General features: G+C 38.4%; 1 protein-coding gene across 4 annotated transcripts in view; it reads right to left on the reverse strand.

Moving 5' to 3' along the window:
* Positions 1 to 18,057, reverse strand: part of TMLHE (trimethyllysine hydroxylase, epsilon) — a 169,154-nt gene that overhangs the window by 21,445 nt on the left and 129,652 nt on the right. For 2 of the 4 annotated variants that reach the window (XM_035289569.3, XM_035289568.3), the window contains 2 exons: positions 16,410 to 16,529; positions 3,608 to 3,844 (listed from right to left, as the gene is read on the reverse strand). In XM_035289569.3, the coding sequence (XP_035145460.1) occupies positions 3,608 to 3,844; positions 16,410 to 16,529 (357 nt within the window). Of the gene's footprint in view, positions 1 to 1,920; positions 2,076 to 3,607; positions 3,845 to 16,409; positions 16,530 to 18,057 lie in introns of all 4 variants that reach the window. The other 2 variants (XR_004738823.3, XM_035289570.3) reach the window with 2 other exon arrangements.

Consider the following 18,057-nt stretch of genomic DNA (forward strand, 5'->3'; position numbering starts at 1 on the left):
TTAGCTCTTTGTAACCATTCCTCATTGTACACATATTTCAAAACAACACGTCATACAAGATATATGTATATTATTTTAATTGTCAATAACAAATAAAATTATTGGCTCAAAAAAAGGAATGGCTAATAAATACATGAGAAGATCCTAAACATCAGTAGCCACAAGAAAAATCAAATTTAAATCCCAAGGAGGCAGCTACCATAATGCCCAAAATTAATGAGATTGAGAACACCAAGTATTGGCAAGGAGTTAAAGTATCTAGAATTCATACATTGTTGATGACAGTGTAAAATGGTACAACTACTTTGGTAAAACTTGTTGCAGTTGCTTAAAAAACTAAGCACTCACCTACTCTATGACCCAGCAGTTCCACTCCTAAGTATTTACTTTAGTGAAATGGAAAAATATCCAAAAAAACACTTTTACATGAATGTTCATAGCAACATTATTCATAACAACCCAAAACTGGAAAGAGTCAAGGTGTCTATATGTAAAAAAAGAGATAAACAAATCAGGCAAAAATCTAATGCATAGTGGTAAAAAAAGAATCGGCCGGGTGTGGTGGCTCAAGCCTGTAATCCCAGCACTTTGGGAGGCCAAGGCGGGTGGATCACGAGCTCAAGAGATCGAGACCATCCTCGTCAACATGGTAAAACCCCGTCTCTATTAAAGATACAAAAAATTAGCTGGGCATGGTGGCGCGTGCCTGTAATCCCAGCTGCTCAGGAGGCTGAGGCAGGAGAATTGCCTGAACCCAGGAGGCGGAGATTGCAGTGAGCCGAGATCACGCCATTGCACTCCAGCCTGGGTAACAAGAGTGAAACTCTGTCTCAAAAAAAAAGAATCAAACTATGGGTTATGCTGAGATATATGTACAGGTGTATGAGATATTTCCTATAGTAATAGTAATATTTTATATCTTCATAGGGGTTTGGGTTACATAGGTATATGCATTTGTCAAAACTCAGTGAGTATATATTTAATATTGTAAACATCATTGCATATAGATTTTAACTGTAAAAAACTTATAAGCAAATATTGAACTCTACTTAATGATATAAATGTTGACGTATTTTAGGGAGACATGTACTAATATCTGCAATGTATTATACTTTAAAATTCATTGAAAATAAGATTGATGAATGGATAGATGGGGAGATGGGTGATAAAGAAAGTATAGAAATATCTTAATGGTAGAATCTAGATGTAAGTCTATGGGTTTTCTGTGCAAAATGTTTTCAACTTTTCTATGTGTTTAGAAATGTTCATAATAAAATGTTGGGAAAACATTGAGTTACTACTCATTGTTTTAGGCAATAGATATATGAGAGATAACAGAGGGAGAGTTTCCCAGAGTGTGGGGTCGCCCCTGCGAGAGGCTGACAACTTGGCCTCCACCATTAGGTGAGCTTGACTCCTTACACATTTTCCCTGGCTGGAGGCTGTCCAGCTATGAGTGAGAGGAAATTAAGAAGAGAATGGAAGAGGAAATTGAGAATGATTAAGCAGGACACTATCCTCAGCCTTCTTGGCCAATGAGATAATGGCCAGGTGAATGCTGAAGTGAGTTAATTGGGTATTGTGTTCCCCTTTCTGGCTCCTGATCTAAGACTTTGTTTACCAGGCATTGTTTCAGCCCGGCGACCTCCCCTGCGGTCCTTGTCTCTCGCAGATGCACGGTTTACTGCTGAGCTTGTGACTTCTAGTTAATTAGAGATTTTTATCCAAGTTACTGATTGTTCTGACAATATCGATAATCAGCATCACCTCTTTCCCATTGATCTTTTAAGTTAGTATTTGTTCCCTTTTGACGGTTCCTCAGAATCATCCCCCAAGGAATTTTCTGTTCCTTTTATTGTTTGAGTAATGATCTACATTGAGGTAATAATGTTAAAGAAAAAAGGATATAAGGAAACCTACTGTACAAATAAAACCGCTGTATGGGCATAGCCCACCAAGTCCTCCAGACCCCTCCTCTGTCTCCTTTCTTTTCCGCGCATACTCTCTTCCAAGTTTGGGACCCTCTCGCTGGATGAGATTCCAGGGCTCACGTTCAGTTCACAACACCAGAGGAACTTATCCAAGAGAAGTAAATTAGTACTTACATAGTTCCTACTACAAGCCAGAAACAAAGGTGAGGGTAACAATTTATTTTTATGTTCACAACAACTGGGCACAGAAGCTATTATTATTATTATACCTGGAAACTCATGACTAGCAGGTTAAGTGACTTGTCCGAGACCAAAAATCAATAAATGGCAGTCAGGATTTCACAATGAACTCCTTCTGATTACAAAGCCTGTACTCTTTGTAGTATGTCAAGTTTTGCAGCTATCTTCACCCTGCCTCTTCACCCCATATCTCCTTCATTGTTTTATTATTTTCCCTAGTACTTATCATCATTTGACATATTATATATTTGCTTATTTATTTTTAATTATTATCTCTTGTCACTATGATGAGAATTCCAAGAGGGCCAGAATTTTTTTTTTGTCTGTTGTGCTTACAGTTTCATCTCCAGTGTCAAGAATAGAGCAACACTCTTGGTAGATGCTCAAGAAATATTTGTATAGGAAACTGAATTAGTGCACAGTAGTGGTTAGCTTAGAATAAGCAGAAGCAGGAGGGGTAATCCATATGCAAAAAAAAAAGCACAGTAAAATGCGTGGCTGCAAGATGAAAAATAATTGGCTCCAGAAACCCAATGTAGTTTGGCATATCTAGGGCAGAATGTGTGGGAAACATGAATTGTATGGGATGATGCTAGAAGAGTAAAAAGGGATCAGATCATGCAGAACCTTAAAGGTTTTAAGGAAGGACTCTAGTCTTTCTCTGAAAGACACTGAGGAGATTTAGAAGGATATTAGCAGGGGAGCAAAGGATAACACTTCTATTTCAGAAAGAATGTTCTAGCTACAGCATGAAAATAGAAAAGGGCTCATGGCGGAAGTAAGCACATCACTTAAAACTTTAATAGTGGGAGAGAAGAGTGGTCTCACTGCAAGAAGAGATATTGTAGATAGAAAGCAGGGGATAGCCTGAGAAAAATACAGGAGGTTGAGTTGATAAGACAGGTTGTGCAATATAAGGGAGAGGGAAAAAATAAAAGATGGTGGTGCCATTCAACGAAAATGGAAAAGCAGTTGGAGAAGTAGGTGTTAAATGAGTGGAAGTGATGAGTTCAGTTTTGAGTAAGATATGTTTTATATTCTACAAAATATCTAAGTTGTGATATCAGTAGTCAATTGAATACACTGGTCAGGAGCTTTGCATAAATCTGGGCTAGAGACACAAATGTTGTTGGGTAACCTAGCTGTTTGGTCACTGAGGATAGCTTAATAACTGTTTTTCATTTTAATAATGTTTTCATTTTAAATATACTACCTCTAATATTTGACCCCATCCCCAAAATAATCTAGTATTCTTTGGTTGATGACTATTTATTATTTCATGGGAATTATAAGAATACAAGCTGTTCTATAATAAAAAGCCATAGAATAGGAAGATTAAAATATGGCAGATATAAGAATCTTAGGGATTTTTGTTACATTAGAAGGCTAATCTTTGGAAAATATATTACAATTCAGGGTAGTTCTTTGGTACTCACCTGATCAAATACAACTCTTTATTCCATGGGTAGATATTTAAGACTGGCCCAACCCCAATCATGTGGTTGTGACATTCTCCAACGTCTTCAATATATTCATGCTTTAGTGGCACTCTACTGAGGAGTTCAAATTCCTCAGGTGCCTTTTGGAGAACCTGTTGTGCTGCATAGAATCCATCTACTAGCAGTGTCCTGCCACCAGTTCCTTCATGTTTAAGACAGTGAAACACTTGAATGCTAAAGAGGGAAAAGAAAATTCTTCTGTTCAGTGGAAAAGAAAACATATTAAAATTCTAGAAATTATATATAAAATTATTACTGAACCTACTTGTCATTTTCTCTTCACGATTAAATAAATCTCATTTTCTAATTGTTTGTCCCTCATAGGCAGTTGTACTTTTTTGTGTTTTGAAAAATTAATGCCCCTAGAGGTTTCTTCTAAACATATCTAACATATATAGAAGCTTATATGTGGGAAGATCAAAGATGGCAAAATAGGAACAGCTCCAGAGTGCAGTTCCCAGCAAGAACGATGTAGATGGTGAGTGCCCACTGCATTTCCAAACAAATTTTCATTGCCCACAGACCAGGAGACTCTCCAGCCAAAAAGTACCATGAGTTTTTAGCACAGCAGTTTCAGGTGGTGCTGGGTTGGTGCACAGAAACTCACACAAATCTGGGTGGCTCTTTCAACTGGCACCTGGCATGCCTGGGAGACAGAGCCACCCATTCAGCTGAAAAGGAGGGGGCAGAAACAGGGAGCCAAGGTGATCTAGCTTCGTGGGTACCACCCACACAAAACAAGCAATCTGAAATGCTCTGGATTGAGAGTTTTGAAGCAAGTGCAGCTGGACCCAGGACAGCCCAGATCATGGGGAGAAGGGCTACCACTACTACTGAGACAGTCCACCATTACCGAGGCAGTTCACACAGCAGCTGGGCAGACCCTGCAGTAGCTCAGCAATGCCTCTGCTGGCAGATTGTTACTAGATTACCCTGTGCTAAGCAGGGCATCTATGAAAAAAAGCAGCAGCACCACAGGAACTTATAAATAAAGCCAACCATCCTAGGACAGAACACCTGGGAAAAGAGGTGATTATGAGTTCTGCTGCAGCAGACTTAAAAGTACTTGCCCAGCAGCTCTGCACAGAACAAGAGAGCTCACAGCACAACACCTGAGCTTCTGGAAGAGACAGACCATCTCCTCAAGCAGCTCCCTGAACCCCGTATACCCAAAGAGACACCTCATAAAGGAGAGCTCAGGCTGACATCTGGTAGGTACCCTTCTGGGACAAAGATAACAGAAGAAGAAACAAGCAGCAAACCTTATTGTACTACAGGCCCCACAGGTGATCCCCAGGCAAGCAGGGTCTGGAGTGGACCTCCAGCAGTCCTGCACAAGAGGGGCCTGACTGTTAGAAGGAAAACTAAGAAACAGAAAGAAATAACTTCATTATCAACAAAAAGGAGGTCTACTCAGAGAACCCATCCGAAAGTCACCAACTACAAAGACCACAGGTAGATAAAGCCACTAAGATGGTAGAAACCAGCACAAAAATGATGAAAACACCAAAAACCAGGATGCCTCTCCTCCTCCAAAGGATCACAATTCCTCACCAGCTAGGAATCAAAGATAGATGGAGAATAAATCTGATAAATTGGCGGAAACAGGCTTCAGAAGATGGGTAATAAGAAACTTCTCTGAGCAAAAAGAACATGTGCTAACCCAATGCAAAGAAACTAAGAACCTAGAAAAAAGGTTAGATGATATGCTAACTAAAATAAACAGCTTAGAGAAGAATATAAACTACTTGATGGAGCTGAAAAACATAGCACAAGAACTTCATGAAGCATACACAAGTTTCAATAGCTGAATTGACCAAGAAGAAGAAAGGATATCAGAGATTGAAGATCAACTCAATGAAATAAAGCCAGAAGGCAAGAATAGAGAAAAAAGAGTGAAAAGAAATGAACAAAGCCTTCAAGAAATGTGGGATTATATGAAAAGACCTAATCTACATTTGATAGGTGAACCTGAATGTGATGGAGAGAATGAACCCAAGCTAGAAAACACTCTTCAGGGTATTATCCAGGAGAACTTCCCCAACCTAGCAAGTCAGGCCACCATTCAAGTCCAGGAAATACAGAGAACATAACAAAGATATTCCTCAAGAAGAGCAACCCCAAGGCACATAATCGTCAGATTCACCAGGGTTGAAATGAAGAGAAAAATGCTAAGGGCAGCCAGAGAGAAAGGTCAGGTTACCCACAAAGGGAAGCCCATCAGACTCACAGCAGATCTCTCTGCAGAAACCCTACAAGCCAGAAGAGAGTGCAGGCCAATATTCAACATCCTAAAGAAAAGAACTTTCAACCTAGAATTTCATATCCAGACAAACTAAGCTTTGTAAGTGAAGGAGAAAGAAAATCCTTTATGGACAGGCAATTGGTGAGAGATTTCATCACCAGGCCTGCCTTACAAGAGCTCCTGAAAGAAGTACTAAACAAGGAAAGGAACAACCAGTACCAGCCACTCCAAAAATGTACCAAATGGTAAAGACCATCAACACAATAAAAAAAATGCATCAACTAATGAGCAAAACATCTAGCTAGCAGCAAAATGACAGGATCAAATTCAAACATAACAATATTAACCTTAAATGTAAATGGGCTAAATGCCTCAATCAAAAGACACAGACTGGCAAATTGGAAAAAACGTCAAGACCCATTGGTGTGCTGTATTCAGGAAACGCATCTCATGTGCAAGGAAACATATAGACTCAAAATAAAGGAATGGAAAAATATTTATCAAGCAAAGGAGAGCAAAATAAAAAAGCAGTTGCAATCCTAGTCTCTGATAAAATGGACTTGAAACCAACAAAGAACAAAAGAGACAAAGAAGGGCATTACATAATGGTAAAAGGATCAATGCATCAAGAAGAGCTAATGATCCTAACTATACATGCACCCAATACAGGCGCACTCAGATACATAAAGCAAGTTTTTAATGACTTACAAAGAGACTTAGACTCTCACACAATAATACTGGAATACCTTATCACTCCACTGTCAATATCAGATAGATCAACAAGACAGAAAATTAAAAAGGATATCCAGGACTTGAACTCAGATCTGGACCAAGTGGACCTAATAGACATCTACAGAAATCTCCACCACAAATCCACAGAATATACATTCTTCTCAGCACCACATTGTACCTACTCTAAAATTGACCACATAATTAGAAGTAAATCACTCCTCAGCAAATGCAAAAGAACGGAAATCATAACAAACAGTCTCTCAGACTACAGGGCAATCAAATTAGAACTCACAATTAGGAAACTAACTCAGAACTGCACAGTTTCATGGAAACTGAACAACTGGCTCCTGAAAGTCGACTGGATAAACAGTGAAATAAAGGCAGAAACAAAGATGTTCTTTGAAACCAATAAGAACGAAGACACAACATACCAGAAACTCTGGGACATATTTAAAGCAGTGTCTAAAGGGAAATTTATAGCAATAAATGCGCATATGAGAAGCGAGGAAAGATCTAAAATTGACACTCTAACATCAACATTGAAAGAGCTACAGGAATAAGACCAAAAAAAACTAAAAAGCTGGTAGAAGACAAGAAACAATGAAGATCAGAGCAGAACTGAAGGAGATACAGACACAAAAAAAACCTTCAAAAAGTCAATAAATCCAGGAGCTAGTTTTTTGAAAAGATCAACAAAACAGACAGAATGCTGGCAGATTAATGAAAAAGAAAAGGGAAAAGAATCAAATAGATGCAAATAAAAAACGATAAAGGGTATTTCATCACAGATTCCACAGAAATACAAACTATAATCAGAGAATACTACAAACCACTCTATGCACATAAACCAGTAAACCTGGAAGAAATGGATAAATTCCTGGACGCTTGCATCCTCTCAAGCCTAAACCAGGAAGAAGCTGAAACTTTGAATAAACTAATAACAGGGGCTGAAGTTGAGGCAGCAATTAATAGCTTTCCAACCCAAAAAAGTCCAGGTCCAGATGGGTTCATAGCTGAATTCTACCAAACGTACAAAGAGCAGCTGGTATCATTCCTTCAGAAAGTATTCCAAACAATACAAAAAGAGGGAATTATTCCCAAATCATTTTATGAGACCAAAATCATCCTGATAAAAAACCCGACAGAGACAAAAAAAAAAAAAAAAAAAAAAAAGAATAAAAAGAAAACTTCAGGCCAATATCCATGATGAACATAGATGCAAAAATCTTCAATAAAATACTGGCAAACTGATTGCAACAGCACATCAAAAAGCTTATCCATCACAATCAACTAGGCTTCATTCCAGCGATGCAAGGCTGGTTCAACATATGCAAGTCTGTAAATGTAATCCACTACACAAACAGAAGGAAAGACAAAAACTACACGATTATCTCAATAGATGCAGAGAAGGCCTTTGACAAAATTCAACAGCCCTTTATGCTAAAAACTGTCAATAAACTAGGTATTGAAGTAACATATCTCAAAACAATAAAAGCTATTTATGACAAAACTACAGCCAATGTCATACTGAATGGGCAAAAACTGGAAGCATTTCCTTTGAAAACTGGCACTAGACAATGATGCCCTCTCTCACCACTCCTATTCAATATAGTATTGGAAGTTCTAGCCAGAGAAATCAGGCAAGAAAAAAAAATAAAGGGTATTGAATTAGGAAAATAGGAAGTCAAATTGTCTCTATTTGCAGACGACATGATTGTATATTTAGAATACCCAATCATCTCAACCCAAAATCTCCTTAAACTGATAATCAACTTTGGTAAAGTCTCAGGATACAAAATCAATGTGCAGAAATCACAAGCATTTCTATACACCAATAACAGACTAGCAGAGAGCCAAATCATGTTCAAACTCCCATTCCAAATTGCTACAAAGAGAATAAAATACCTAGGAATACAATTAACAAAGGATGTAAAGGACCTCTTTCAGGAGAACTACAAACCACTGCTCAAGGAAATAAGAGAGGACACAAACAGATGGAGAAACATTCCATGCTCATGGTTAGGAAGAATCCATATCGTGAAAATGGCCATACTGCCCAAAGTAATTTATAGATTCAATGCTATCCCCATCAAGCTACCAATGACCTTCTTCACAAACCTGTAAAAAAACACCACCTTAAACTTCATATGGGAGCTAAACAGAGCCTGTATAGCCAAACAATCCTAAGCTAAAAGAACAAAGCCAGAGGCATCACACTACCTGATTTCGAACTATACTACAAGGCTACAGTAATCAAAACAGCATTGTACTGGTACCAAAACAGAGATAGATATAGACCAATGGAACAGAAGGGAGTCCCTGGAGGCAACACCACACATCTATAACCATCTGATCTTTGACAAACCTGATAAAAACAAGGAATGGGGAAAGGATTCCCTGTTTAATAAATGGTATTGGGAAAACTGGCTAGCAGTGTGCAGAAAGCAGAAACTGGACCCCTTCCTGACACCTTAAAATAAAATTAACTTCAGATGGATTACTGACTTAAATGTAAGACCTAACACCATAAAAACCCTAGAAGAAAATCTAGGCAAAACCACTCAGGACATATGCAGAAGCAAGGATTTTATGACTAAAACACCAAAAGTACTGGCAACAAAAGCCAAAATAGACAAATGGGACCTAATTAAACTCCAGAGCTTTTGTATAGCAAAGGAGACAATCATTAGAGTGAACCGGCAACCAACAGAATGGGAAAAAATGTGGGCAATCTACCCATCTGACAAAGGGCTAACATCTAGAATCTACAAAAAACGAAAACAGATTTTTTTACAATAAAAAATAAACTAAACCCATCCAAAAGTGAGTGAAGGATATGAACAGACACTTTCCAAAAGAAGACATACATAAAGCCAGCAAACGTGAAAAAATGCTCATCATCACTGATTATTACAGAAATGCAAATCAAAACCACATTGAGATATCACCTCATGCCAGTTAGAATGGTGATCATTAAAAAATCTGGAGACAACAGATGCTGAAGAGGTTGTGGAGAAATAAGAACACTTTTCCACTGTTGGTACGAGCATAAACTAGTTCTACCATTGTAGAAGACAGTGTGGCACTTCCTCAAGGACCTAGAAATAGAAATTCCATTGACCCAGCAATCCCATTACTGGGTATATACCCAAAGTATCATATATCATTCTATTATAAGGACACATGCACACGTATGTTCATAGTAGCACTGTGTACAGTAGCAAAAACATGGAACCAACCCAAGTGCCCCTTAACAATACACTGGACAAGGAAAATGTGGCACATATAAACCATAGAATACTATGCTATGCAGCCATGAAAAACAATTAGTTCATGTCCTTTGTAGGGACATGGATGAATCTGGAAACCATCCTTCTCAGTAAACTGACACAAGAACAGAAAATCAAATACCACATGTTCTCATTCATAGGTGGACATTGAACAATGAGAACACATGGACACAGGGAGGGAAGCATCACACACTGGGGTCTGTTGGGGGTGCCAAGGGAGGGACAGTGGCAGGGTGGGGAGGTTGGGGGATGATAACATGGGGAGAAATGCCAGATGTAGGTAATGGGGGAATGGAGGAAGCAAACCACATTGCCATATATGTACCTATGCAACAATCCTGCATGATCTGCACATGTATCCCAGAACCTAAAGTACAATAGAAAAAAAAGAAGCTTATATGTGCTAGTCCCTGGGAATACAGGCATGAATAATATATAACCTATATTTTTAAGAAGCTCATAGTGTAGTAAGAAGAGATAAAGCAAATAAATACCAAACAAAATATGACTGGTTCTATAATGAAGTTGAATATAAGATATAGTGGGGTCATAAAAGAACAATCTATTCCAGTAGGATATTGTATAAAGAAATATTTTGGAGAAGAATGGAAATGTTTTTTTTTACTATTCTTAAGGAACAAGCAAGAATTGGAGTAGAAGGAGATTGAGATGAGGAGAAGGCATTCCAGGCAGAGAGGAAGCATGATCAAAGATACAAATGTAAAACAAGGTATATTTAAGGAAGAGAGTAAGAAGTTCCTATTGGCATAGCACAGAGAACCACAAAATGATTTTAAACTGTGAAACTCTATGGCCATATCAACATTTTAAAGAATCCATTATGTTGGTAGTGTGGAACATGGACTAGTGAGAAGCAGGGGGACAATAAACTTGGAAAACAACTTCAATAACTGAAACAGTAAAGAAAAATGTTGAGAGTTTGAACTCAGGAAGGGGCATTATAGACAAGAAGACACACTTAAGAGATACCAAGATAGAAGTGGCAGAAATTTGATAACTGAAGGACAGGCAAGAATCTAGAATAAATCCAGGTTTCTCACTTAAGCACCTGAAGAATGATAATGCTATTTACTAAGATTGAGATTACAGGCAGATATGCAATTGAATGATAAGAAGGAAGTATGAGAAGTTAAGGAAGGAGTTCAGTTTAGAGGCATGTTAGAACAACTGAATCATATATTTTCGAATGTGTTAACAGGGAAAGGTAAGGTGACTATTAATGGACTGGAAAACTAAGGTAGAATTTTCAAATTAAAGATGGAAATAAAATACCTAGGAATACAACAAACAAAGGAGGTAAAGGACCTCTTCAAGAACTACAAACCACTGCTCAAGGAAATAAGAGAAGACACACACAGATAGAAAAACATTCCATGCTCATGGTTAGGAAGAATCAATATTGCGAAAATGGCCATACTGCCCAAAGTAATTTATAGATTCAATGATATCCCCATCAAGCCACCTATGACCCTCTTCACAAAACTGGAAAAAACCACCTTAAACTTCATATGGAACCAAAAGAGACGCTGCATAACCAAGACAATCCTAAGCGAAAAGAACAAAGCTGGAGGCATCACACTACCTGACTTCAAAGTATACTATAAGGCTACAATAATCAAAACAGCATGGTATTGGTACCAAAACAGAGATATAGACCAATGGAACAGAACAGAGGCCTCAGAGGCAATGCGACACATCTACAACCATCTAATCTTTGACAAACCTGGCAAAAACAAGCAATGGGGAAAGGATCCTGTTTAATAAATGGTGTTGAATAAATTGGCTAGCAATGTGCAGAAAGCGGAAAGTGAACCCCTCCCTGACACCTTACACTAAAATTAACTCCAGATGGATTCAGGACTTAAACATAAGACCTAACACTATAAAAACCCTAGAAAAAAACCTAGGCAAAACCATTCGGGACATAGGCATAGGCAAGGACTTCATGACTAAAATACCAAAAGCAATGAGAACAAAAGCCAAAATAGACAAATGGGATATAATTAAACTTCAGAGCTTCTGTATAGCAAAAGAAACAATCATTAGAGTGAACTGGCAACCAACAGAACGGGAAAAAATTTGGGCAATCTACCCATCTGAAAAAGGGCTAATATCCAGAATCTACAAAGAACTAAAACAAATTTACAGGAAAAAAAACAAACAAACCCATTCAAAAGTGGGCAAAGGATGTGAACAGACACTTTACAAAAGAAGACATATATGAAGCCAACAAACATATGAAAAAATGTTCATCATCACTGGTCATTAGAGAAATGCAAATCAAAACCACAAAGAGATACCATCTCACGCCAGTTAGAATGGCGATCATTAAAAAATCTGGAGACAACAGATGCTGGAGAGGATGTGGAGAAATAGGAACACTTCAACACTGTTGGTGGGAGTGTAAATTAGTTCAACCATTGTGGAAGACAGTGTGGCGATTCCTCAAGGCCTTAGAAATAGAAATTCCATTTGACCCAGCAATCCCATTAACTGGGTATATATCCAAAGGACTATAAATCATTCTATTATAAAGACACATGCACACGTATGTTCATTATGGTGCTATTTACAATAGCAAAGACCTGGAACCAACCCAAATGCCCATCGATGATAGACTGGACAGGGAAAATGCGGCATATACACACCATGGAATACTATGCAGCCATAAAAAATGATGAGTTCATGTCCTTTGTAGGGACATGGATGAACCTGGAAACCATCATTCTCAGCAAACTGACACAAGAACAGATAATCAAACACTACATTTTTTCACTCGCAGGCAGGTGTTGAACAATGAAAACACGTGGACACAGATAGGGAAGCATCACACACTGAGGTCTGTTGTGGGGGAAAAGGGGAGGGACAGTGGGAGGGAGGGTGGCGAGGGATAATGTGGGGAGAAATGTCAAGTACAGGTGATGGGGGGATGGAGGCAGCAAACTACCTTGCCATGAATGTACTTATGCAACAATTTTGCAGGATCTGCACGTGTTCCCCAGAATCTAAAGTATAATAAAGAATAATAAAAAAAAGGAAAAAAAAAGAAATAAAACAAAAAAGAGAAAGTAAACAACAAATTAAAATTAGAAATAAACATAAAGATGGAAGGAATAAAATCAAGGACAATCTAATATAATATAAATATAATTAAAATGAGAAAGGTAAGCCTCACTATATTGAAATTTCTGTGAAACTTCTAGGTCAGGGTTATTTAGTTACCAGGTAAAGATTTTACATCAGAAGAGAGGTAGATTTTGTCACAGGTGATAGCTAAGGCCAAGAGCATGGAAGAGGTCATTTGGAGAGATCATTTCAAGTAAGAAAAGTGGGATAAGGAGAAAACCTTCAGGAACAATAATATTTAGGACATAGACAAAAGAAGCCAGCAAAAGAGGCTGTGGGAAAATAGTCAGATATATAGCAGAAAAACTAGGAAAGAAGGGATAGGTTAATGGTGTGTCCCAGGGGTCAAGTTAGATGACAGTGTACACTGGATATGACAATAAGTTAGTTGCTGGTGACTTTAGAGAGAGTAACTTTAATTGCGGTGAGGATGGGTTGGGAAAACTAGATGCCTATGGGTTTGAGGAGTAAATGGGAAGTGAGAATGAAAATATATTGAATGTACCTATTATTCTTTTAATAATCTTAGCCATTAAGTGGAAGAGAAAAACATCATTGTAGCTGGAGGGAGACAGAGTCCAAGGAAGTACAAAAATAGAGAATTAAGATATGGGGTGCTGATAGGAAGGAGTCAACAGGTATGGAAAGGCTGAAGACAGAGGAGAGAGAAATCCCTAAGGAAGCTGTAAAGGATGAGATCCAGAGTAAAGGTAGCTTTAGACAGAGCAAAGCATATGACAATGAAGATGATGATTAAAATTTGAATAAGATGGGTTGGGCGCGGGGGCTCACGGCTGTAATCCCAGCACTTTGGGAGGCCGAGGTGGGTGGATCACGAGGTCAAGAGATCGAGACCATTTTGGTCAACATGGTGAAACCCCGTCTCTACTAAAAATACAAAAAATTAGCTGGGCATAGTGGCACGTGCCTGTAATCCTAGCTACTCTGGAGGCTGAGGCAGGAGAATTGCTTGAACCCAGGAGGTGGAGGTTGCGGTGAGCCGAGATCGCGCCATTGTACTCCAGCCTGGGTAACAAGAGTGAAACTCCGTCTCAAAAAAAAAAAATGAATAAGATGAAAATTATAGCTAACATTTATTGAACAGTTAGTATGTGTCGGGCAGTATGATAATATAATTTAATTCCTTAGGAATGCTAATGGATAGCTTTTATTACTAGTGCCATTTTACAGATGAGAAAACTGAAGCACAGAGAAGTTAAGTTACTTGTTCAAGATCACAAATCTAATACACGTTCAGGCTGGGATGCAAATCTGGGTCTGCTTGATGCCGTAGCCTGAACTCTTAACCACTATTATCATACTGCTAATCTAGTTTGTCCTTGCCATTGATTACAAACAATTGAACTAAAGCCACAAACAGTTTATCTTTGGTGTTGGTCATAAAGGGAAGAGCTAGTCAGTATTTAAACCTCAACCCTTGTACAGCATTTAATAAATGCTCCTGATCCCATTTCCTCTTTTTTCCTTTTGTATCTTCTAGAATGAGAATGCAGGGCCGTTGGTCCCTGCATATATTGATAACACTGAGCAGGATAACTAAAAGCTGCTTTCTTCTTCCTTCCCTGAATCAAAAATTCTTAAATTACAAACCCTTAAAGGAAATCAGTGTAACCATGAGCAATTGCATATTATTATCCTCTCATACAGTCTTCATCAATCTATATGTGCACTCATTTTACTCCTATCTTTGTGTCTCAGGCGCATCATTTATATGCAGAAGCAACATCAACAACAACAAAATGACCACAGAGGTGCCTCTAATAAGGAGCAAACGGTAGGAAAATTGAGTATAGTATATATCATCTTTGGCTCAAAAGCATCTTATTCCATGTGGAAAAGTTATCCTTCTATCATTCCTCCTCTTCCACTTTTTATAAATCAGATTCAGATTCTTCTTAACGCCATACTCAAAGCAGCTGTGTTTGCATGACTGACCCCTTTGCAATGTGTTAATAACTAAATGTGACAAATCTGTACAAATTCCAAAACTAATGGTTAGCCAACACATTTTTTTGGGATAATTTATAATTCCCTTGAAAAATGTAAAATTACATTTTAATAATTAACAAAATTAGGACTCCATTTATATACTAAAATGAGTTTTCAATCACTTAAAAAAATTTATTCCTAGGAATCTGATATAGTTTGGATATTTATTCCCGCAAAAATCTCATGTTGAATTGTAATCCCCAATGCTGGAGGAAGGGCCTGGTGGGCACTGTTTGGGTCATGGAGGTGGATCCCTCTTGGCTTGGTGCTGTCTTCAGCTAGTGACTGAGTTCTTGTGAAATATGGCTGTTTAAAAGTCTGTGGCACCTCCTTCTTAACTCTCTCTCAGTTTCTTCTGTTTTTGCTTGCTTCCCCTTCACCTTCCACCATGATTGGAAGCTCCTTAAGGCCTCCCCAGAAGATGCTGTTATGTTTTTTTTTTTTTTTAAGATGGAGTTTCACTCTTGTTACCCAGGCTGGAGTGCAATGGCATGATCTCGACTCACCGCAACCTCCGACTCCTGGGTTCAGGCAATTCTCCTGCCTCAGCCTCTGGAGTAGCTGGGATTACAGGCATGGACCACCATGTCCAGCTAATTTTTTGTATATTTAGTAGAGACGGGGTTTCACCATGTCGACCAGGATGGTCTAGATCTCTTGACCTCGTGATCCACCCACCTTGGCCTCCTAAAGTCCTCGGATTACAGGCTTGAGCCACCGTGCCCAGCCTATGCTGTTATGTATCCTGTATAGCCTGCAGAACCATGAGACAATTAAATCTCCTTTTTAATAAATGTTTAAATAAAATTATAAAATTTTAAAAATATAATTTTTTATTAAAAATAAAATTAAATACATTAAATAAAATAAATAAATTTAATTCAATCAATTAATTAATTAAATAAAAATTAAATGAATTTTTTATAAGTTACCCAGTCTCAGGTATTTATTTATGGCAATGCAAGAATGGCCCAAGACAGAATCAGGAGGGATAGCCTGGGAGAAATGCCAAACGTGGGTGAAGGGGAGGAAGGCGGCAAAACACACAGCCATGTGTGTACCTATACAACTATCTTGCATGTTCTGCACATGTACCCCAAAACCCAAAATGCAATAATAAACAAACAAATAAATAAATAAATAAAAATTAAGCTAAGGTATTTCAAAATGATGTTTCTAGGGGAAGGGAAAGAAAGTCATACAAATCCCCAGCAGCAAATATAATCTTGGTTCAAATAGAATGGAAAATAATTTAAAAATCACTCAAGACTATCACACATAAAGACCTTACACTGTAAATGTCTAATCCACCTACCCACAGGGCTCTTGAAAATAGGTAGTGTCAGTGTGCCGATCCAGGGCTAACTTGGTATATGCAGTGTCACCTCTGGAGGAGTCCGAAGTGAAATACCACATCCTCCCATAAATGGTTTCTCTGTCAGATGAAATAAAGAAAGAACTGTTAGCTATCTGAAATGTTCATTCTTGTCTTTCAAAACCCTTTCCAATACTTATTTTTATTTTTTATTGCATTTTAGGTTTTGGGGTACATGTGCAGAGCATACAATACAGTTGCATAGGTACACACATGGCAGTGTGTTTTGTTTGCTTTTTCCCCTTCACCCACATTTGGCATTTCTCCCCAGGCTATCCCTCCCCACCTCCCCCTCCCACTGGCCCTCCCCTTTTCCCCCCAATAGACCCCAGTGTTTAGTACTCCCCTCTCTGTGTCCATGTGTTCTCAATTTTCATCACCCGCCAATGAGTGAGAATATGCGGTGTTTCATATTCTGTTCTTGTGTCAGTTTGCTGAGGATGATGTACTCCAGATTCATCCATGTCCCTACAAACGATATGAACTCATCATTTCTGATTGCTGCATAATATTCCATGGTGTATATGTGCCACATTTTCCCAATCCAGTCTATCATCAATGGGAATTTGGGTTGATTCCAGGTCTTTGCTATTGTAAACAGTGCTGCAATGAACATTTGTGTGCATGTGTCCTTATAGTAGAACGATTTATAGTCTTTTGGATATATACCCAGTAATGGGATTGCTGGGTCAAATGGAATTTCTATTTCTAAGGCCTTGAGGAATCGCCACACTGTCTTCCACAATGGTTGGACTAATTTACACTCCCACCAACAGTGTAAAAGTGTTCCTTTTTCTCCACATCCTCTCCAGCATCTGTTGTCTCCAGATTTTTTAATGATCGCCATTCTAACTGGCGTGAGATGGTATCTCAATGTGGTTTTGATTTGCATCTCTCTGATGACCAGTGACGATGAGCATTTATTCATATGGTTGTTGGCCTCATATATGTCTTCTTTCGTAAAGTTTCTGTTCATATCCTTTGCCCAATTTTGAATGAGTTTGTTTGTTTTTTTCCTGTAGATCTGTTTGAGTTCTTTGTAAATTCTGGATATCAGCCCTTTGTCAGATGGGTAAACTGCAAAAATTTTTTCCCATTCTGTTGGTTGCCGATTCACACTAGAGACTGTTTCTTTTGTTGTGCAGAAGCTGTGGAGTTTGATTAGGTCCCATTTGTCTATTTTGGCTTTTGTTGCCAATGCTTTTGCTGTTTTGTTCATGAAGTTCTTGCCTACTCCTATTTCCTGGATGGTTTTGCCTAGATTTCCTTCTAGGGTTTTTATGGTGCCAGGTCTTATGTTTAAGTCTTTAATCCATCTGGAGTTAATTTTAGTGTAAGGTGTCAGGAAGGGGTCCAGTTTCTGCTTTCTGCACATGGCTAGCCAGTTTTCCCAGCACCATTTGTTGAACAGGGAATCCTTTCCCTATTGCTTGTTTTTGTCGGGTTTATCAAAGATTGTATGGTTGTAGATATGTTGTGTTGCCTCTGATGCCTCTGTTCTGTTCCATTGGTCTATATCTCTGTTTTGGTACCAGTACCATGCTGTTTTGATTACTGTAGCCTTGTAGTATAGTTTGAAATCTGGTAG

Source organism: Callithrix jacchus, chromosome X (genome assembly GCF_049354715.1).
Source record: "Callithrix jacchus isolate 240 chromosome X, calJac240_pri, whole genome shotgun sequence".
Taxonomy (NCBI): Eukaryota; Metazoa; Chordata; class Mammalia; order Primates; family Cebidae; genus Callithrix; species Callithrix jacchus.